We start from the raw sequence: 23,959 nt of genomic DNA, 5'->3' as shown, positions 1-23,959 counted from the left end.
TTTTAATAAATATCACATTCAATAAAAGGTTAAATTGGGCCTTTCATCGTAACTGAATAGCTAAGGTCGCTGATTTGTTAGTTCATAAATGATAACCTCTTCCACTATCATAAAAATACTATCATTTCAAAATGGGATACCGTTACAAATAACACCTAAAGTTGTGTACTTATTTCTAAAATTCTATAATAAAATTAAGAGCTGTATCATGCTTTAAGTCTGAAAAGTTTCATCATCTCAATCATCTGGTTATATTTTCACTAGAAAGTATATCTGTTATAAATTAAATCTTTGTATGTCATAAATTCATGGTGCGAGCCCCCTGTGACCTGACTGTAAAGTTCAGTAGTCTTATAGTCTTAGATTAGATGTTTTATGAGACAAAATGAACTTTCTGCAATAAGGCATGAAAAAGAAAGAAAAGGCATATAGATTGAGAAGGAAAAAGTAAAACTGTCTTTACTTCCAGACATCATCTATGTAGAAAACCATACAGAATCTCCCCAAAAGCTACAGAACTAAGCAAGTTTAGCAAGGTCACAATATATAAGGTCAATATACAAAAATCAACTTATTTCTATATACTAGCAATGAACAATTGGAAATCGAAATTCTAAAAATGTATACCATTTAGAGTATCATTAATAAACATGAACTACTCAGGGATGAATTTAAAAAGTATGTGCAAGATCTCTACACTGAAAATTACAAAACATGGCTGATGGAAATGAAAGACCTAAAATCATGGAGAAATAAACTATGTTCATGCATCAGAAGATTCAATATTATTAAGATAAAAATTCTCCCCAAAATGACCTATAGAGTCAACATAATACCATCAAATTCTAAAATTTATAAGGAAAATCAAAGGACATAGAGCAAAAATAAGCTTTATTTTCCTAGAATAGCCAAAATAACTTCGAAAAAGAACAAAAACTTCAGGGCTCACATCAACTGATTTTGAGGCTTATCACATGGCATTAATGAAAGAACAGACATGTAACTCCGTGGACAGAAGAGAGTCCGAATTTTTACCAATGGTATCAAGGTAATTCAATGGGGGAAAAGATGGTCTTCGACAAATGATGCTAGAAGTGAAAATCATGTACACACACACAAACTTTAGCCTTCACCTTCCATCATATACAAAAATTACCTTAAAATGGAACAGAGATCTAAATATAAAAGCTGAAACTATAAAATTTTTAGAAAAAAACATAGGAGAATATCTTTATAACTTGGGTTAAAGATTTCCTTTATAGGATAATAAAAGAAAAATATTTGTAGTACACATAGCTGATAAATTTGTATCCAGAATACATAAAAAACTATTACAAGTGAATAAGACAAACAACCCCTAAAATAGCGAGTAAAAGATTTAAACAGAAACTTCACCAAACATATAGGAATGGCCAATAAAAACAGGAAAAGACATTCAGCATCATTAGTCAGAGAAATTCAAATTAAAAACACAAGGAGATACCACTACACACAAACTAAAATGGCTAACATTTAAAAGACTGAAAATACCAAGTGCTGGTGAGAATGTGGAAAAAAATAAACTTTCTTTCCAGAAATATGAATGGAAATTTTGTCATCAGCATAAAGATAAACATGGTACCAATTCTTTTGCGGTCAAAACAGTTTAAAGAAATGAGTAAAGTGCTAGGTTTTTCCTAATTGAATTATCTTTTAAAAATATCTTTTCTTATTAGAAAAGTATACATATTCATTAAGGATAAAATGGAAAGTAAAGATAAGAAACATATTTTTAAATAAGATTTTAATTCTTATGTAATATCATTTTATAACCTGTTTCTTCATATTAAGGTTTTTGTGGGGCTTTTCTTTCTTTCTTTTTTTAAATCAGTAAATATTTTCCACACCATTTTAAATGGCTGAACAGCATTAAAAAAAGTGGCATTATCTGAGTTTATTTAACAACTCTCTATAAGAATTTTCACTTGTTTTACAGGCTGCAGTGGACATCTTTATAGCTAAAACATGTATCCATGATTATCTTTTTGAAAGTAAGTTTCTAGGGCTTTGGGTTTAATGGGTATATAATATCTTAAAGCTTCTGCTTTAGTCTGCTAAACTGCTCTCCATAAACTGTTTATCAGTTAATTATTTTTAATTTTATCAAAGGAATACATAAACAGAGTTTAAAAAAAAGAACTACTAGACTAACTAAAAACAGCAGTTACCTATCCTACTCCTCAGATGCAAGCACTTTCAAATTTTCTACATAATATGCTTATACTGCTATCCTCAATTTTTAAATTTTAGACAATCTACTCTTGAGAATTTAGTCCTTTTCCACCTTTCTCTGCTTCCCTTTACTCTTCTTCCTACTATACCCTCATCGCAATTTTGATTTAAATCAATATACAATATCTACTTTATTACAACTATATTAAAAATGTGAATCTTTTGTTCATCAAACAAACATTGCAAATTTCTTTTGGTTCTTTTAATAGTTTTTTTTTTTTAGGTTTTAAGATTTTTTTTCTTTTCAAGTCTCTCATTTTTACAGAATCAAATCTATCAATTATCTCTTTTCTGATTTCTGTAGTGTCATGCTTAGAAAAGTCTCTTGTCTCCAATTTCATTAAACTTGCTTCCCTTAAACCATTCAGCAATTGATAAAGTTGCTTCATTTCTGCTTATTTAAATTCTAGTGATGGAAACTATCTTTGGAATCAATTCGATAGTGACGTTCAAAAGGCACATTGCCATTGTGCTTTTATTTGCTATTTTCATTTAGCAAAGTAAGCTAAAATGTGGAAGTATGAGGAACATCACAATTCTATTCAGTCAGAACAGGTTAGGTCAACGGTTCTCAAAGTGTAGTCTGGGGACCCCGGAGAATCCCTGAGTCTCCGTCATGGGGACTGTTAGGTCAAGACTATTTTCATAATAATACTAAGCTGTTACTGGCCCTTTCCACTTTCATCCTCTCATAAGTGTATGGTGGAATTTTCTAGAGGTTACATGATGTGTGATGACATCATTGTTCTGATGGGCTGATGGAATGTGTACTTGTGTATTCCTCAGTTTTCTTGAAACTTCTAAAATGGTAGGTTTAGGGTATTAATACAGGAGTTTTCAGGGATGAACGCAACTGGTTCTCAGTACTTCTGTGTTCTTACTAGCTACTTTTGGTTATACCTGCTATAATATCTCTATTATCTGCAAACACATTATCGACATAGTTACTTTGAAATACTTTTTTGTGTGCCTATATTGAAATACAATAAGTAAACTTTGTGTCTTATTTTACAACAGTATTTTATCAATTACTGAGTCTTAATGTTTTAATTTCTAATTAAATATCAATAGCTATAATGTACATAAACAAAAGTTCTTTGGGGTCCTCAATAATTTAAGAATGTAAAGCAGTCCTGCCACCAAAATATTTGAGAACTGTGGAGCTTGGTGATGCATTCCAAGAATTCCAAAGGTTTACTTCTCTCCCAGTGTACAAACCCATCTCAGGTCAGCTGGTACTCTGCTGGGCAGGGCCCTTAGGCCCCTGCTAGACAGAGCAGCCACCGTTTGGTGCCACTGCTGGTCACTCAGGCAGAGGGAAGAGCCTGGGTGCCTTCAGCTCACACTGGCAATTAAAAGGTCCAGGCTGTAAGTGACACATGTCACACCCATCACAACTCCCTGGTCGGAACTAGTCACATGGCCCCACCCAACCACCAGGGGACAAGTGCAGCCCCACCCTGTGCCGGGCAAGGGGAGAGCCATGAGATCCGTGCCCAGCCCCAGTAACTACCACAATGAAGATACTTAATTTAATGCTGAAGACTTAATAGGGCTTGCAAGCAGCAACTTAATATTATTTCATACTTACATTCATTGTAGGAATGGTTGAGCCACCAGTTTTTTGTTGCTGAAACCTATAATTTCCAACTCAAACTTCCAAGCTATATCTACATTATTGTATTTCAGCAACTAAGTCTCTACCAACTAAATTCTACTGAATTTTGGGACATTTGCCTAATTAACATAATTGAAGATTCATTACTGTCCATATGTTCCACAATAATCTGACAGAAATAAACTACATGAGCTAATAGAAACCTGTAATTTTAAATGATTCTTAGTGCTCATACAATTTAAAGGAAAAAGCAGATTTCAGAGCTAATTAACACCAAGACAGAATGGTTGTTTTGTGTTCAGTAAGAGCTGTTCGTGAAGAGAAAGGGTGTTACATGTTATTTGTTATCATTTAGTAGATACTGATTATACTCAAAGACTAAGCCACTTACTCATAAGGCATCAAAGAAACAACTACTGAGTTGCACTTGGTAAAAATGTCCTGCTTGGTTTTTTAACGGTTCTAAGTAGCCAGGCTGAAACTCCATGCAATGGAGTTCCTCTCGTACGCAGCCCTTCCATATTCTGATGCCACTTTCTCTGCTCACCACAGCCTTCTACTTTTTTCATTTACATGTAGGACATCTTTGCAGGGTCTGGAAATAAGTTCCTGGACATGGGGTTCACCTGCAAACAGTTATAGACCCCAACAATGTGCCTGGAACCACCCTACAACTCTCAAGCAAGGGGCAGGCTGCACTAATTCATTTTGTCTGACCGATCTTTGCAAGGAACATTTCAGGTAGAACAGGATTTAAAGTGAGACTAAGTTATACCTATTGTGAAAATTCTGCTCTATATAATGGAAAAAAAAAAAAAAAACTGTGCAAAAATAAGTTTACCTCATCTAAAATTTACTTTTTTTTTCCTGCTATGGATTTTTTTTAAACTGAGATTGTTCACATGCCATACAATTATCCAAAGGTCCAAACCGTACAATCAATTGCCCATGGTACCAGCATACAGCTGTGCATCCATCACCATAGTTAATTTTTTTTTCAACTTTAGAACATTTTCATTACTCCAGAAAAGAAACAAAGACACACAAAAAAAGGAAACTCAAATCCTCCCATCCCCTAACCACTCCCCTCCATTATTGATTCATAGTATCAGTATAGTACATTTGTTACTGTTGATGAAAGAATGTTAAAATACTACTAACTGTAGTATATAGTTTGCAATAGGTATATATATTTTTCCTATATGCCCCTTTATTATTAACTTCTAGTTATATTCTCATACATTTGTTCTAGTTCATAAGAGACATTTCTAATATTTGTACAGTTAATCATGGACATTGTCCACCACAAGATTCACTGTTTCATACATTCCCATCTTTTAACCTCCAACTGTCCTTCTAGTGACATACGTGACTCTGAGCTTCCCCTTTCCACCACCTTCACACACCATTCAGCACTCTTAGTTATGCTCACAATGTGCTACCATCACCCCTGTTCATTTCCAAACGTTTAAGTTCACCCTAGTTGAACATTCTGCTTATAATAAGCAACCACTCCCCATTCTTTAGCCTTGTTTTGTATCCTAATAACTTACATTTCATGTCTATGAGTTTACATATTATAATTAGTTCATATCAGTGAGATCCTGCAATATTTGTCCTTAGCTGTCTGTCTTATTTCACTCAATATCGTGCCCTCAAGGTTTCTTCATCAACCCATTTTTTTTTCAAGATGGTTTTGTTCGCACACCATACATTCTGTCCTAAGTAAACAACTGATGGTTCCCAGTATAGTCATGTATTTATGTATTCACCACCATTGCCTCTATCTGTATAAGAGCATCTCCATTTCTTCCACAAAGAAGGAGGAAGAGTCAAGGAAGGTAGAGAGACAGGAGAAAAAGAAATAAAGAGAGAAAACAAAACAAAACAAAGCATGACAGCTAGGAAGCAACAAAAGGAAAGACAGCATCAAACTAAAGTAGAATAAAGAGTCAGACAACATCACCAATGCCAAGAGTCCCATACCCTTCCCCTATGTCCCCCCCCACCATATGCATTTAGCTTTGGTATATTGCCTATGCTATATTAAAGGAAGCATAATACAATGTTTCTGTTAACTATAGTCTCTAGTTTGCAGATTGCATTCCCCCCCATCCCACCCCATTTTTAACACCTTGCAATGTTGACATTTATTTGATCTACTCATGTAAAAACATATTTGTACCTTTTATCACAATTGTTGAGCACTCTAGGTTTCACTGAGTTATACAGTCCCAGTCTTTATCTTTCCTCTTTCCTTCTGGTGTCCTACATGCTCCTAACCTTCCTCTTTCAACCATACTCACAGTCATCTTTGTCCAGTGTATTATCTCCCAAAATTGTTTTCCAAACTCTCACTCCTCTTTTCCTTTCTGTCTGCAGCGCTCCCTTTAGTGTTTCCTGTAGAGCAGGTATCTCGTTCACAAACTGTCATTGTCTGTTTGTCAGAGAATATTTTAAGCTCTCCCTCATATTTGAAAGACAGTTTTACCAGAAATAGGATTTTTGGTTGGTGGTTTTTCTCTTTAAGTATCTTAAATATATCACCCCACTTCCTTCTTGCCTCCATGGTTTCTATTGAAAAATCTGCACCATAGTCTTATCAAGCTTCCTCTGTACGGGATGGATTGCTTTTCTCTTGCTGCTTTCAGGATTCTCTTTCTATCTTAGATGTTTGATAATCTGATATTAAGTGTCTTGGCGGAGGCCTATTCAGATCTATTCTGTTTGGGGTACGCTGTGCTTCTTGGATCTGTTAATTTTATGTCTTTCATAAGAGATGGGAAATTTTCATTGATTATTTCCTCTATTAATGTTTCTGCCCCTTTTCCCTTCTCTTCTCCTCCTGGGACACCTACGACACATACATTCCTGTACTTCCTTTTGTCCTCATGTTCCTGGAGACACTGCTCATATTTTTCCATTTTTTTCTCTAACTGTTCTTTTGTGTGTAGGCTACAGGTACCTTGTTCTCCAGTTTGTGAGTGTTTTCCTTTGCCTCTTGAGATCTGCTGTTGTGTGTCTCCATTGTGTCCTTCATCTCATGTGTTGTGCCTTTTATTTCCATAGATTCTGTCAGTTGTTTTTTCGAACTTTTGATTTCTACCTTATGTACGCCCAGTGTTTTCATCATATGCTTCATCTCTTCTGCCATATCCTCCCTAAACTTTCTGAATTGATCCAGCACTAGTTGTTTAAATTCCCGTATCTCAACTGAAGTGTAAGTTTGTTCCTTTGAATGGGCCATAACTTTGCCCCTCCTAGTGTAGGTTGTAGTTTTCTGTTGTCTGGGCATCTGGCCTCCTTGATTACCCCAATCAGGTTTTCCTAGACCAGAACAGGCTCAGGTCTTGGAAGAAGGCAATCGTTTCAGGTCTCCTTGAGAGCATGTCTTAGAAGATTGGTACACCCCATGAGGCCTCTTGGGGGACGAGAACACCCTGAGGAAATAGACAAGTATCAGGGGACAGAGAGACAGCAGGCAAGTAGGCTGGAAGTAAGCAAGAAATTCATTTGGACACCCACCCATTCGTTCGTTCATTCAGCAAGCATTTGCTGGGTACCTGTTAAGGGCCCGGTGCTGTGCGGGGATATAACTGTGACCCAGACAGCTACGGTTCCTGCCCACATGCAGCTAACTTCCCAGTGGGAGAAGACAGAACAGCACCACAAAGTAACAGAAAACAGAGAAAACATTTCCTTTTTAAGGGGCTTTAAAAAGGAGCCCTTTGACCTTCACCCAGTAAACAAGAGGAAGCCACAAAAGGTTTCTAGGTAGGGAAATAATGTGAACAGTCCTGTTTGCTAATACCAATTTGGAACAGCTTGACTAAAACAGAGAAAAATACCAAACCAGAGAGACCTGAAAGGAAACTACAGCAGAAACTGAGGGGGAGGCTATGAGGGCTGGCCAGCAGCTGAAAGGAGAAATGGGAAATAAGGGGTCAGAGTCGGCCAAAGTCCTGACAGGGATTCAGAGTGGATCTATGGGACAATCAAAAGGGGCTTTATTATGGAATACTATGTGGAGAAGAAAAATCAAAGGGCATACCAAGTTTTCTGGCATGAATGCATGGGGTAGGGAAAAATTGGGAAGTAGTCAGGCTTGGGGGAAAGGTGAATTTGAACACCTAGGCATAATGTCCAAAAGGAGAGGCAGGCAGGGCTAAAGCAGGAGACTTTTAAAAGAGCCAAAGAGGTGAGGACTGAACCTTGGGAAATAAATAGCTAAAGAAGACAGGTGAGTGGCTGAGAAAGTGAAAAAGGAGCACCAAGAGAGCAGAGCATCACAGAAGCTAAAGGGGCTTCGAGGTTGTTCATGGTGCCAAATGCATCTACATATATTTATATCTAACCAAATATTTCCACTGATATTTCTCCATTTAATACTTTAATACAAAATTTTTGAGGTTGATATTAGAATCCCCATTTTACAGATGAAAATACTGAAGATCAAAAAGATTAATGACTTGTCTAAAATGGAGTTTACCTGGCTAGAATCTAGTGACTTGTGTGACCTTGTCAAACTAAACTTTGGTTCATGAAAAGATACCTTAGGAGAGTGAAAGGCAACTACAGAGAGGGAACAAATATTTACAATGCACTCATCAGACAAAGGACTCACATGAATAACACAAAGAACTACATATGCTTTAAGAACATTCCTTATTAACTTTTGTGCTCATGATACCAACAAGAACACAATGGTGTTTACTTAGTAATATGCCCATTACTATGCTGACTTAAGTCCTTTACACACATTCGTGCTTACTTTTTCACCACAGCCCTAGATCAGTAAAATTATTGTCTGGATAGATGAAGAAATAGGCTCCAAGAGGTTAAGCAACTTGCCCCAGATCCTAGAAAGTCAGACTCAGATCTGACTCCAGAGGCTTTGCTCTTTAAGCCTCTGTTTTTACAATGACTCTTTGGAAACTCCACCACCATCTTGGGCCATTTCAAACAAGCACCAACAATGTTCACAGGGTGTTTAACGTGTAGGGTGCTGAACTCTATCACATTTTTGTTGATTATAGAGACCTGGAGGACACACTTTATTATAGATGATTTTGGAAATCTGCCTCTTGCAGCCATTTTAGAACCCTTCACTCTGGAAAGAGAAAAGCTTAGGGGAGAAGCAATCAAATCATGAATGAGTAGGAAAAGCTACACAGGAGCTTGATCAAGGAATTCCAAGTCTCTGCAACTAGGAATAACCTTTGAAACCTGAATAAGTTTTCTTTAACATATAAAGAAAAAAAATAAAAAAAAACAAAAAAAGAACCCATTACCCCCAAGAAGACAATATAAGTTTAAAAAAAAAAGGCAGGGCACATGGCACCTTTAAGGTTTACGGGGGGAGGGGCAGGGGATCACGTCCTCCACTGCACGTCCCTGCTCACAACAGAACAAAAGAACAAATGGGCCAAAGGAACAAAAATTCTGTTTCCTGATCAGAGGTCTTTCCAAGGGCTTAAGAAGTTATTGTATGACTTTGTTTTCATTACTCTTCCTGGTCAAGTCCATATACTTATTTGGTGCCCCTGAGACACAACAATAAAGAAGGCGGCCAGGGTCTTTGAAAAGTGAGCTCTAGGGTTCCTTTCTCGGTTCAGATCCTATCTTCACATAAAGAGTTTGGCTTATTTTTCCCTAAAAGCTCGACCTTCCACTTTCTCTTCTTGACGTTCAGCTGCTATATTGCTGCCTACTCTTGCAGACTTCTCCTGGTTTATCTCTGCTGGCTTGGCATTCTACTCTCCTGAAGCATTTCCTGGCTCCTGCAAATGAGGGCGAGGACAGTGTGCACTCAAAGGCATGTAGAAGTGATTCTGACAGTCAAGATCCAAACAGGCACCTGGCATAAGAGCTAGCATCTCGCAGAAGGTTCCACTTTGAGCTATGAGCTTCCTCAAGGCAGAGAGATCTGCACAATGAGGGTGCCGCAACAGAGGGGATCCCCAGTGGCCTTTTTTTCTTTTTGCTGTGTGCCCCTTTTAAAACATTTATACTATTTTATTTTATTTTATTTATCTATCTCTGTTATTTGTCTTACAACCTTTCTAGAACAAGGTGGGGTACAAATAAAATACACAGGTAAAATTAAAATGAAAGTTTAATAAAAGTAAACACGAAAATTCCATAGCCAAGCAAAACATGCAGCTTGCATGTCCCACATTTTCTCCTCCCTTGTTTTATTTCTGAACTCATAGCAAATACAAAAGCTTTCAATTGAATTCTCTTTAAGAAAGCAGGAAAAAAAAAAGGTAATAATGCAGAACTAGAGCATTAAAATTTCAAGAAGCAATTGTTTGAAATGCCCAAAGCAGAAAGGTAATAACTGGCTGATGGTTCATTAAAGAAACACATTTTTAAATTTAACTTCATGGTGTTTGCTAATTACATTATGAGATGACATTGTAACCAGCCAGGCATACTCAACTCCCTCCCCACCTACCGGCCAGACCACAGGAACTGCCTCTGAAATCCACCTCCTGAACCCTAAGGCTCTGTCTTCCTGTCACTGGTGGCAGAATCTTTGTCTCTCATCAGGTCTTCACCTGTCTGCCGGTACCTTCCATGGCTGACCCAATGGGTCCTGTTCTGCCTTTACCAAGATAATGACCTTTCAAATTATCCCCTGGCTCGGCACCCTCCTCACAAGCTTAGCTGCAGCTTCCGGGAAACCCCCACTCCTCATGTCAAATTCAGGACCCCACAGGAAACAGAGTTCAGAGAGATAACTGTCTTTGGATGAGAACAAACTCAGGATTTTGAACAGAAAGAATAAAGAAAGCTGCAAGAATTCATACCTCAGTGTTTAGCATAAATTCTGGCACTGTTTTTTTTTTTTTTTTACTAATACTATATATGCATAGCAAATCTTACCAGAAGATGAAGCATATCAAAGCCTTTTAGGTATATTTATGTCTTTTTAAAATAAGCAAAACCTCATGCTTACCAAAATCGAAGAAATAACAGAAAATAACGATCAGAAAGGTTAAATGACTAGCCTAGAGGCACAAAACTCTGCTAGTAAAAATGAGATTTGAATATAGGACTACCTGGCTGCAAAACCAAAGTCCTTCCCTCTCTACTATGCTGCCTCACTTTATCCTTCCAATAACTCTATGAGCTGAAGCTCCTGCTCCTCATTTACTGGACAGCGTAAGAAACGTGGTCACCTGGGTAAGTTATGCTTTTGGACAACCAAGACTTAACCCTACATGCCCAATGTATACATTTTAACTAGGGTCACTGTCGTGAATACCAAACACTGAACATAATGTAGTAGATGGGAAGCTCCTTGAAGGAGTGGAGCTTCTCAGATCTATCTTTACAGCCCTTATTAATACTAAATTAACTGCCCGCAGAGAGGCTAGATAAGCAGAGAGTAAATGAACACAGTACCTCACGTTTCAGGAACCCAGCTGTGCACCTGGCTCAGCTGCCCCCTCGTCTGCAGATCACTTTGTCCCCCACATCTGTCCCCACAGTGGTCAGTGGATCTGCCTCTACTGCTCTAGCCCTTCCTTTCCCATCTGCAATCTAAACTCAAATGCTTGGCCTCCCCACCCTAAGGCTGCAGCCAGAAAAAAAAAAGAGAGCCAAAAGAGTAATGTACACTGTATCAGGGAAGGAATGAAAAGGCAGTAACTTTGGAAAAACTTTTTATGGTAGGAGATATTTTTGCACTTCCAGTTTCATGGCTATTCTGAAAGGGTGAAGATCCCAGAACACCCATCCCCAAAAGTGGATTGCAAGAAAATAACTTTTTACTTAACAACTGTGTTTTTCACTTAACAGCGCTATTTCTTTCAAAAGAGTTTAAAACTTGAAAAGGAGGTTGGTCCCTTAAGACTAAATAGATTGGGACCAGAGATCTTAAAACAAAAATGTGTCGATTAAAATTTCTATGAAAAGTATAAAGATCAAGAAAACTCTACCTTGATTTACTGGTGAAGAATTCTTTCTCCAAATACATTTTAGAAATCATCTTGGAACTCTCAGAACAAGTAATATTTTAGGCACCTGCTGATGCATCTGACATTACCCCAGCCATACTGACTTGGTCTCGGGGGGCCAAGTTAATGAGAAATCCCACCACCACCCCCATGAGAGGCAGGCAGATGGGGACAATTAAACAGGAAATCTAGAATGAGAGAGAAAGGGAATCCTTAAAGATCATATGCTTAAGGAACGTGGTCATCTGGTTAAGTTATGTTTTTGGACAACCAAGACTTAACCCTAAGTGCCCCATCTTTAAGGAATCCTTAAAGGTCAAGCTTCTGTATAGCAGAATTAAGTGGGCTTATCTAGTCACCTGTTTCACTCCCTGGAATATAAATGTAAGGGGATATTTTAAAGTTTAAAATTTGGGAAGGGAGATTCCTAATTTGATTTTTGACATTTCTATATTGCTCCAGTTGTTACAATGATGTATTATGCTTGTAACTTTAAGACACAATTCTTTGATTTTGTCTCTCAGGTTGCTCCCATTTGTGATTTTTAGGGAAAAAGTCTCTGAACTTACTGAAGAGCGTTGAAGACAGTCTTTTGAAGATAATACTACAGTTACACTTAAATAACATCAAGCTCAAGAATTGGCAGCAAACACATAAACACATGATATTATTTTCTTCCAGCAGTGTTAGTAAGAGTTAAGAGTTCTGTTTTTTTCTCCAACTAAATCACGTTACTTCAATTTCAGGTGTGACTTCTGATTTCACACACACACAAAAATTCTTCTAGTAAATATCAAGTCCAGACATCATCTTTAGAGTTTCTCTTCTAGCGGAATCCTGACAGAGAAAATCACACCACAACTGATGGCCAAATTTTACACTGAGTTTGTTGGCAAAGGCAACACAAAAGTGAATTAAGCAAGAGAACACATTTTCTTAGAAACCAGACTTTTCATTAGGGATTTCACCAAAACCATAAATATAGAAAAGTAAAATGAATTTTAACAAATATTTCTTTGGCTCCATTCACCAGTCTACTATAACAATGACAGGTCCTAAAATTCTAGCAGTTTCATGGTGTACCTTTGACCAATGTTTACCTAGGACTCTAGCTAAATCTATTATTCAAGATCTTTTTGATCATCTGCAGATGCTCAGTTCAGTTAAGTCCAGTAAGTACATAAATAGTTGCTCAATTACTGATAACCCAGACTAACTATTAGTAAGTGGTGACACAGGCTGATTTCATTTACCACTTTGCTTCTAAGAACTGAAGAGAATTTAAAGAATAAGTAGCCAGATAGCATCAGACAAAGGGAAATAAACTGAAGGTCGAAAAAGTGATTTACCCAAAGACATATCAGTGATTAGTTATAAATTGAGACCAAGAACTCCAGGTGCCCCATGGCAGCCTAACAAGATCTGCAATTCCCTTTCATTGTAGAGTGGCTGGTACATCTGAGGGATGCTTATGTGGATTCAGTACCAGCACCAGCAGCTTTGTAGTCTGGGGACCACTAACCTAAGATGGTAACATGGCACAAAGGTGAAGAGCTTGGGCTCCGTTATCTCTCTCTCTATAAGCCCACTTGGCAGGTAAACTCCCTGCCCTCTCCCCTACGTGGGACATGACTCCCAGGGGTGTAAATCTCCCTGGCAACGTGGGACATGACTCCCAGGGATGAGCCTGGACCTGGCACTGTGGAATTGAGAAAGTCGTCTTCACCAAAAGGGGGATGAAAAATGAAACAAAGTTTCAGTGGCTGAGAGATTTCAAATGGAGTCGAGAGGTCATTCTGGAAGTTATTCTTATGTGTCATATAGATACCCCTTTCTAGTTTTTAGTGTATTGGAATAGCTAGAAGGAAATACTGTACCTGAATCTGATGAACTGCAACCCTGATTCTTGAAGGTAATTGTGTAACTAAGTAGCTTATATGGTGTTACAGTGTGAATGTGGAAACCTGATGGTTCACACTCCCTTTACCCAGTGTATGGATAAATGAGTAGAAAATGGGGACAGAAATTAAATGAATAATAGAGGGGATAGGATGTTTTGGGTGTTCTTCTTGTATTTTTATTCTTTTTTTTTGGAGTAACGAAAATGTTCAAAAATTGGTTTTGGTGATGAATGCACAACTATATGATGGTACTGTGAACAAGTGATTATACACTGTGCATGACTGTAGAGTATATGAATATACTTCAATAAAACTGAATTGAAAAAAATAAAAAAGAGCTTGGGCTCCAGAGTCAGACTGCCTAGGTTTGAATACAGGCTCTTGCACTGTGCAGTGGTACAATTTTGGGGGAAGTTATTAATCTCTCTATGCTGCAGTTTCTCCAACTATAAACCAAGGATTATCATAATGCTTACTTTATAGGGATTATGTGATAATTTGATAATTAAATAAGATAATACAGTGCTCAGCACATGCCGAGCACAAAGTAAGCACTCAAAAAACATTAGCTATTATGAACACCACCCAGACCAACGTCTCCTGACAACACATACTTCGAAGTTTTGCCTAGGATAGCCAAACCTGGCTAGTTTTGAGCACCACTGGAAAATCTAAAAGATGGAATTAGGGATTCTCTGGCAGGGATGGAAAGTCCGGACCCAGCAGCTAAAAGGTAACTGATTCACCTTATGACCTGACCTTGGAAGCCTTCCTGCCCTTCACGCTGATCAACTCCAGAGTAGTCATCAAGAAAGGAAACTTACCGGGCCCCTACTACATGCCAAACACCGTGTGAGACACTCTCGCATTAACTTTTATTAAGTGAGAAAGATTATTAAAAGCACTTCACATGTGAAAAGCAAGCGAATCCTGAGGCCGTTCTTAAGGCACCACTTCTTTCCTGGCCTAGAGCTTCCTCCTAATCTGCGGCCTCTGAATTGAGGTAGTATATCAGGGAGGTTTTCCCTTCAATTTCTGGGCAGCGACTGGGGGAATGCAGGGGGACACAAGACACGTGTCTCTGAGCCTGGGCCCACTTCAGAGGCGGGGCGTCCCCATGAAAGACTCGGGGCTTGGACAGATTCCTAGTGGCCTTGACTTTGGTGCCTAAGGCTCAGTTTGCCATCCCACTGGCCGGGACTGATGGCATAGCCCTTCAGCCAGGACAGGTATATGAACCCAACGTGGTACCGGACTCCGGGGGGAAACGACAACCCCACACTACGGGACCGTGGTCCTTCCTGTCGGTGCGGGGGCCTCTGTCTTAGCACACAGCGCACGCCGCGCACCAGCCGCCGAGAGCGCGGGTAGAGGCCGGCCAGGGCACCGCGGCGGAAGGGTCGGAGCGGCGGAGTCAGCTCTGCCGCTCGACGGTCGCGCACGTCGGCCGGGGTCACGCGACCTCTCCGTCGGGCCCCGGCCGCCCGTGGCAGGGGCGGAACAGTCGCCGCCAGCCCGGCCCTTCCCCTCCCAGAACGACCGGGCCCGGCCTGAGCCCCGACGGCGCCCCGCCGCAGGCCTCACCTCCCTGCGCACGTTCAGCAGCGAGTAATAATCTTCATTGTCCAGCTCCTCCTCGTTCAAGGCCGTCGCCATCTTCGCAACCTTTCACCCCGTCAAACCGGCATGGCCGTGCTCAAGAAGGACCCGCGATTCGCGGCCGCAACAGCTAGGGCCGGGCGGGTTGCGCCACAGCGGCCCCTGGCGGCCGGGAGTCGCGCCGCAGCCGCCGCCACCGCCCGCACCCGGCAGGAATGCGCCTGCGCTCTGCGCCCCCACGAGGCCGAGGGCCCAGGCAGCGCGGGTGGCTGGCGGGTGGGCCCTGGGGCCTGCCACGTGCTGCCGACCGGCCCTCCGGCCCACGACCGTGGCCGCACACCCAGGGCCTGAAATCCGACCGCGCTGCTCTAGGGCTTTTTCTAGGCTACAAAAGGAAACTTAAGGCCAGATCCAGGAGAATGTCATCCTTCGGGCGCTGCAGACCCCGGCCCCTGCGACACCCGCCACCTCTCCCCAGCCGGTCTCCTGCCCGAGAAAGACTCAGCCCGGGTCGGAGGGAGAACGCGAGGAGCGTCCGACAAGCTACCAGTGCAGGGGGCAGTGGCATCCCCAATACCTCCACGCAGGCCGGGCCAGACCGCCCCCGTGGGAGGTCCCTGGTGGCCCCGCGTGCTGACCCCTCTTTGCAGTGAAAATTTCAAGTGGGAATTTGTTCCTACCTCTGTGGTTTTTCCTGCTTTCCCTCGGGCGCTCGAGCCCTCAAGCCCAGAGGACGGGCCTCCTCACTTTATTTTTTCCCGATTGTTCGCTTTTTAGGAGCACCTGACCGTTTCCCTGCTGCTTACGTGATGAGGCAGTACCCGTTTGGTTTCTAATTTAATTGGCCATGGCAGGCATGCATATACCCAAAGTCCCTGTTCTAGAGTCATTCTCCTGTCAATTTCGCAGAGACGTCACCTTGATTTCAACCTGCTGCATGCCGTGGGGTACTATCTTAAAGGTGTCTTGGTTGCAATAATAAAATAATTTATTTAAATGTCTTCCAAATGACGCAGTTATCCAGGGAAGCTGGATGGCAGGGCTGCCACATTCTTGCCACCTGTTTGCTTCACGCTGACCTGCACCGATTCTGTATAATTTCTCACTAAGGCTTGCTTGTTTCTTAACTACCCATCAGTTTGGAAGCAATGTGTCGCCCTTCACAAGCGCGTCCCCTGGGAAGCCTGGAACACCTGTCTGCGGATCCGAGAAGTTGATTTCTTTCTCTTCCTAATTTTTGGCCAGATGTGCACCATCTGGGTCTAAGCAATGTCCCTTCCAAGCTGCCCAGCCCTCTTAGGGTCCTTTGGCACGAGACACTTAGGTGTGCTTGAAACGTTGTTCAGGGCAGTTAAATCAGACGGCATCAGACTGTCGGCTCAGGTTGTAAATTAGGAGCGGTTTCTTTGGCTGTGTGAGGCGTCCCCTCAGTAGCTTTCACAGTCACTCATGTTCTGCCAGCTATTCCAGCAATTTTTACGGGCTTTTCTTTTTTCTCTTTTGCAGAGCTGTGATTAGGGCTAAGCTGCATGCTGGCATTTGCTGATCTTTAAGAATTTCTTACAGTCTGAGAGAAAAAAATACCCCACGATACTGAGACATTCCTTTTTTTTTTTCCCTTAGGTTTGTAGACATTAATTGGCCCATAATGCTCACTTTGGTAGACCAGTTCTTTGCCATCCCTCCTCTGCTTTGGAAAACACTGCCTGGAGGAATTACATAAATGGAACATAACATATGTTTCAGTACACCCAGGTCTGTGTTTCTAAGATTGAGAATGACCTGGTTTTTATCACCACTCAAACAAAATAAATAGTGACTCAGGGATACTCTGCATTTGTCCTCTCTTGGGCCCACAATATTTTGTATTATCATTATTTGGAAAGTGGTTTGTGACAAATGGAAAATAAACTTAGATATGCCACGGATCTGAGGATATATGTACTTCAGGGATAGGCTTTTTGTTTCTTCCCTCCCCAAACCCTAATCTGCAATGGACAAAATAATGGTGAACAGGAGCAGTAAAAATTTATAAGTTAAAACACACATCCAATAAAATCCTGACACCAGAGCAACTGCCAAAACTCAGCCACTTTAACTCGCTGCCTTGAGTTTTTTTGCTTTAATTGGGTAAAGCCACAAAGCAATTTGTAATGTAGGTGTAAAGCAGAGCCTAATATATTTATGTAACTATACACATGAAATTTACTGAATTCTCATCTTTAAATAGTAAATATAAGGACATTTATCTCCACTGTCAAAGTCAGGATGACCCCAGCACAGCTCTGTGTAGCCCCTCCAGAAGTTTCTGCTTAATAGCTGCTTGATGTAACACCGGGGACCTCGCATCTCACTTGTTGCCGGATTAAATACAGCATGCCCAGTTAAAACTGAATTCCAGATAAATGATTAATAATTTTTTAGAATATGTCCTATGCAATATTAGTATAATTATACTGTATTTTTATTTGCTACATCTGGCAACTGCAGTGGATGCCCTTTGATTCTTCCTCCTTTCTGGTGTAATAAATCTGAAAGGTGAGCAGTCTGATCTGAGCTAAGTCCACCCCCTCCTCTATAATACAGGAGGAAAAATTAACTATAATCTTTTTATTATTCTCTTGTCACTGAGCTCAAGTTGGGATTTAGTGCTCGCTTGCCACTCATAACTCCTTCATGAGCTCCCATCACCCCGTTAAGAGGGGATATGGGGGAAAATTCCTTAGCTAAAGGAAAAAAGGGAGAATTAGATTTTCTTGATATCTGCTCCCTGAACATTTCTGTGACTTGTCATTGACATCTTTATCCAAGATGATAATTGTAGCAGGATCACGTCACATAAAGAGGTCACACCTGCTTCCCTGACGTAGCCTTCCAGAGAAGCTCAAGAGTGACCACTGTGGGAGTCTCAGCCCAGGGGGGTCTTGGGGGGTCATGGATGGAGACATGGGCCACAGAGCAGGGTGAGCCGGTTGGTGTCTTCACCATCCCTGGAGCCCACATGTCTTCTAAATCTCCAGTTCAGAGCTTCTGCCTATGGAACTCAGCCTTCAACCTGCTATGCTGACCAATTGTCCTACCCAAGGTACTGGTTTACCCAGCCGTTGATGACGTTAGGTCCTTGGCACCTGTTATAGGTTGAATTGTGTCCCTCAAAAAGACATGTACATGTCTTAACCTTTGGTCCCATGAGAGTGACCTAATTTGGAAATAGGGTCTTTGAAGATGTGATTCATTAAGATGAGGTCATACTGGATTAGGGTGGGCCCTGACCCAACATGGCTGATGTCCTTATAAAAAGAGGGAAAATGGGTCCGAGAGATGAACAGACACAGGGAGAATAAGGCATTGTGATGACAAAGGCAGAGACTGAAGTGCTGCAGATGCAGACCAAGGGATGCCAAGGATGGCTGGCAAACCACCAGAATCCAGGAACAGGCAGGGAAGCCTTCTCCCCAACTCGTTCCAGAGGAAGCAGGGCCTGGACGACACCTGGATTTCAGACCTCTGCCTCCAGAACTGTGAAACAATCTGTTTCTACCAGTTTGTGGTACTTCGTTACAGCAGCCTTAGGAATCTAAGCCCTGTGTATTAATTCATCACAGTTCATCAACTCCCTTTGGGGGGGTCTCCCGCTGGACCCCATTCCAATCTGCTTGCTCAGCCATTCCTTGATATCACAATCCGTTGCTCTTTGGCCCTGTCTGCCACGTCCGTTTGGTTTGTCTCCATTAACTACCTTTCTCCACTCATTCTCCAAGGCTATCAAGAGTAGCTGGAGCAAGTCTTGGAAAAACAAAGTTCATGCTGAGTAACTTCAATTGGACCCTGAATTATAGTCATCTCCTAATAGCACCCTGTAAATTCCTCACAGGCTCTATTCAGCTGATCTCTATGTTTGACTACAAAGTCCAGTAACTGGCACCAGGATTTCAACAATTCCCCCAAGAAAGGTTTCTGTTCCAATGCAATAAACACTCCAGTGAGGGGAGGCTGATAATAAACTAGTCAATTAACTAACAAAATAGTTTCAGATCATAAATGACAAGTGCTATCAGGAAAATAAAACTCAGTGGTGTAAGAGTGGAACATCTCAGGTGGAGGGAGGTGACTTGAAGTTGGTTAGTGGGGGGAGGTCCAGCCTTCAAGAACCTTCCAGGGCAGAGAGTCTGGGAACAAGCTTGTGCTCCAGGAACAGAGAGCAGGTGGGTGAGCTTGAAACTGATGAAGGTGCGGGAGAGCAGTAGGAAAAAGACGGAGACACTAAGCCATTGCCAGATCATAGAGGGTGTTTCAGTTTGCTAAAGTTGCTGGAATACAATATACCAGAAATGGTTTGGCTTTTACAATGTGGATTTATTTACTTACAAATTTACAGTTCTTAGACCATGAAAGGGTCCCAATTAAGGCATCAACAGGACGATATCTGGACTCTGAAGACAAACTGTTGGCATCTGGGGCTCCTTTGTCACATGGGAAGGCACATGGCCCATGTCTGCTGGTCCTTCGCTTCTGGGTTTCATTGCTTTCAGCTTCTGGTACCAGTGGCTTCCTCTCTCTTAGCTTCTCCAGGGCTTTTCTTTATGAGCTTTTCTTAATTTCATCTCTTAGCCTCTCTGAGCTCTCTGGCCTGTTTCTATGTGTCCTTTATCCTCTTATTAAGGACTCCAATAAGTAGATTAAGACCGACCTTGAATTTGGTGGGGCACATCTCAATTGAAACAACCTAATCCAAAGGTCTCACCCACAGTAGGTCTGCACCCACAGGAATGGGTTAAAAGAACATGGCCTTTTCTGGAGTACATAACAGCTTCAAACCACCATAGAGGGCTTTAGAGCAGGTGATCAGCAAATTAAAATTTGTTTTGCCTACAACGGGGAGCCATGGGAGGATTTTAAGCAGGGATGGGACATGGTCTGATTTTCTTTCCTAAAAGATCACTCCCTGGAGACTGGGCAGGAAGCAGCAAGAATGGAAGGAAAACCCTCACTCTGGAGGCTGTAGTGGTGCTTGCCTGGGGCTAAGGCAGGAGCCACGGAGGTGGGTGGACAGAGGATAAACTTCAGGCTGCAGTCAGCAGGAAATGCTGATAGATCGAGTATGGAGGATGAGGGTTCCTCCTGCACTTTGGCCTCAGCTCTAGGAAGGAAAGCCGTGATCGAAGGTGAGGAAGACCAGGGAATGGGCAGATTTGGGAGGGGAGTAGCCAGGAGTTCCACATTGGACAAGGAGAGCTTAAGGCTTTGTTAGGCCTGGGACTGGGTTGGCACCGGCTGCTCTGGCTTCTGTTATCACTCACCCTTTCATTGCTTGCAGTCCAGCACACATCCCCATTTCATTCAAATTCCCTCCTAACTTTCTAAGACATCTGGAACACCACATCCCATAGCATGTGTTTAATTGCCCTCCCTGTGGACGGCCGGGCAGCTCTGCAACATGGCTGTGGGACACATTCATCCTTTTTCTCCTTGTTAGCTTTCCAATTTCTTTGTCTCTATCCCCCCTTTTTTTTCTCCCTTCTGCCTTGCATTCAAGACACCTTGTGATCTGCATTCATATATCTCTTCAGCATTATACCCACACCTTTCCTCCATGGATCTTGGGTTCCAGTCTGGAAGAAATATTTATTCACTAAACCCTTCTTGAGTACTTGCTCTTCCTTCTTTGCTGCATCTCTGAGAACCCGATGAGGATCAGAGTCCTACCTAAGAAACAGCCAGTTGAATTTCTTTTAGGGTGGGTCTGCTGTTGGAGAATTCTCTCTTTTTGTTTATCTGAAAATGACTTGATATTGTCTTCATTAATAAAGGATATTTTCTCTGTGAAGATTTTAGTTTGGCAGTTGTTTTGTTTTCCAGCACCTTGACGTTATCATTTCATTTCCTTTAGACTTGCATCATTGCTGTTGAGAAGAGATTCTCTTTTTTCTTTTTGAGACCCCAATAAAACATGAGAGACCTTCTCAATGTACCCTGTATACATCTTATTCTGTCTTTTGTATCTTCCTTCTTTTTCATCTCTATGGCTTCTTTGTGGATAGTTCCCTCTTACCAACCTCCACATCACTAATTCTCTCATTTTCATAATTTTTTTTTAAAACAATTTCTTGAGGTATAATTGATATAAAAATGCATATATGTAAAGTGAACAATTTTATGAGTCTTGCCATATGTGTACACTTATAAATTCATTATCATAATCAAAATAATGAACATTTCCATCACTCCAAAAATTTCCTAGTGCCCCTTTATAACCCACCATCTTCAGGAAACCACTGATATACTACCTCTCATTATAAATTAGTTTGCATTTTTTAGAATATTAAATAAATGGAATGATACAGTATGTACCCTTTTCTGTTTACCTTCTTTTACTCAGCACAGTGATTTTGAAATTCATCCATACTGTTGTGTACGTCAATAGCTCATTCCTTTTTATGACCGAGTAGCATTCAATTGCACAAAGAGACTATAATTTGTCCTTTCACCTGTTGATGAACATTGAAGTTGTTTCCAGCTATTACAAATAAAGCTGATATGAACATTCATGTATAGGTCTTTGTGTGGACATATAATTTCATTTCTCTTGGGTAAATACCTATGAATGAAACAGCTAGCTCATATGGGAAGAGGATGCTTCTCTTTATAAGAAACTGCTAAACTGTTTTCCAAAGTGGTCAAACAATTTGGCATTACCACCAGCAGTGTCTGGTGTATAAGAGTTCCAGTTATTCTACATCTTTACCGATAATTGGCATGGTCGTTCATTTTAATTACAGCCATTCTAATGGATCAATTCTCTCTCCATTGTGTTTAATCTGCTGTTGAATTCATCCATTAAGTTCTTTTTATTTTTATTAGAGAAGTTTTTGGTTTACAGAAGAATCATGCATAAAATACAGTTTCCATATACCACCCTGCATTAGTGTGGAATATTTGTTACCACTGATGGAAGACTACTTTTATAACCGTACTATTAACTATAGTCCATGATTTACATTAGGGTCACTGTTTGTGTTGTACAGTTCTGTGTTTTTGTTTTGTTTTGTTCAATTTTTATTCTAGTAAACTATATACAACCTAAAATTTCCCCTTTTAACCAAAGTCAAATATATAATTACATTCACAATATTGTGCTACCATCACCACCATCCATTACCAAAACTTTCCATCACCCCAAATAGAAACTCTGTACAATTTAAGCATTAAATCCCTGTTTCCTACCCCTACCCAGGCCCCTGTTAAACTATCTTCTAGTTTCTGACACTGTGAATTTGCTCATTCTAATTATTTCATATCAGTGAGATCACATTGTATTTGTCCTTTTGTATCTGGCTTATTTCATTCAACATTATGTCTTCAAGGTTTATCCATGCTGTCACATACATCAGAATTTCATTCCTTTTTATAGCTGAATAATAATTCCATTGTATGTTTACACCACATTTTGTTTATCCATTCATCAGCTGATAGACACTTGGGTTACTTCCATCTTTTGGCAATTGCGAATAATGTTGCTGTGAACATTGGTATTCAAATATCTGTTTAAGTTCCTGCTGTCAGTTCTTTTGGGTGTGTACTAGAAGTGGGGAACCACCAAACTCTCTTCCACAGTGGCTGTACCATTTTATATTTCTACTAACAATTTCTCCACATCCTCTCCAACACACGTGATTTTCAGCTTTTTTAATACTAGCCATTCTGGTGGGTGTGAAATGGTATCTCATTGTGGTTTTTTGATTTGCATTCACTAATAGCTAATAATGTTGAGCATCATTTCATGTGATTTTTGACCATTTGTCTATCTTCAGAGAAATGTCTATTCAAGTCTTTTGCCCATTTTAAAAATTGGGTGTTTATCTTTTTGTTGTTGCATGGTAGGATTTCTTATGTATTCTGGACATTAAACCTTGGATATGTGGTTTCAAAATACTTTCTCCCATTTCTCCCTCTGTTATTGATTTCTGGCTTCAATATGTTGTGGTCAGAGAATACACATTGTATAATTTCAATATTTTTTAATTTATTGAGACTTGTTTTGTGACCCAACGTATGGTCTATCCTGGAGAATGATCCATGTGCACTTGAGAAAAATGTGTGTCCTGTTTTCATTAGGTGAAGTATTCTATATATGTCTGATAGGTCTAGTTGGTTTAGTGTATCATACAAGCCCTGCACTTCCTTAGTGATCTTCTGACTAGAAGTTCTATCCATTATTGACAGTGCTGTGTTCAAGTCTTATACTATTAATGTAGAACAGACAATTTTTCACTTCAAATCTGTCAGTATTTGCTTCATATATTTTGGGGCTCTGCTGTTAGGTGCATATATGTGTATATATATATTTATATATATATATATATTTATATATATATATATTTATTTATATTTATATTTATAATTGTTACAGCTTCCTGTTGAATTGTCCCCTTTATCAGTATGTAATGACCACCTTTGACCCTCGTAACTGTTTTTGACTGAAAGTCTATTTTATTTGATATTGGTATAGGCACCCCAGCTGTTCTTTGGTCACTACTTGTGTGGTATATTTTCTTTCATCCTTGCACCTCAACCTACTTGTATCTTTGACTTTAAGGTGAGTCTCT

At 40.4% G+C, this 23,959-nt stretch overlaps 1 protein-coding gene across 1 annotated transcript in view; it reads right to left on the bottom strand.

Annotated features, from left to right (window-relative positions):
• DNAJC11 (DnaJ heat shock protein family (Hsp40) member C11) overlaps positions 1–15,447 on the bottom strand; it is a 69,858-nt gene extending 54,411 nt beyond the window's left edge. Inside the window, 1 exon segment of the mRNA XM_037828635.1 lies at positions 15,339–15,447. Coding sequence (XP_037684563.1) covers positions 15,339–15,410 — 72 coding nt within the window. The 5' untranslated portion in view covers positions 15,411–15,447.
• Positions 15,448–23,959: the final 8,512 nt, after the last annotated feature.

The sequence above is a fragment of the Choloepus didactylus genome, chromosome 2 (genome assembly GCF_015220235.1).
Source record: "Choloepus didactylus isolate mChoDid1 chromosome 2, mChoDid1.pri, whole genome shotgun sequence".
NCBI classification, from domain to species: Eukaryota; Metazoa; Chordata; class Mammalia; order Pilosa; family Megalonychidae; genus Choloepus; species Choloepus didactylus.
This window is presented reverse-complemented; position numbering and strand designations above follow the sequence as displayed.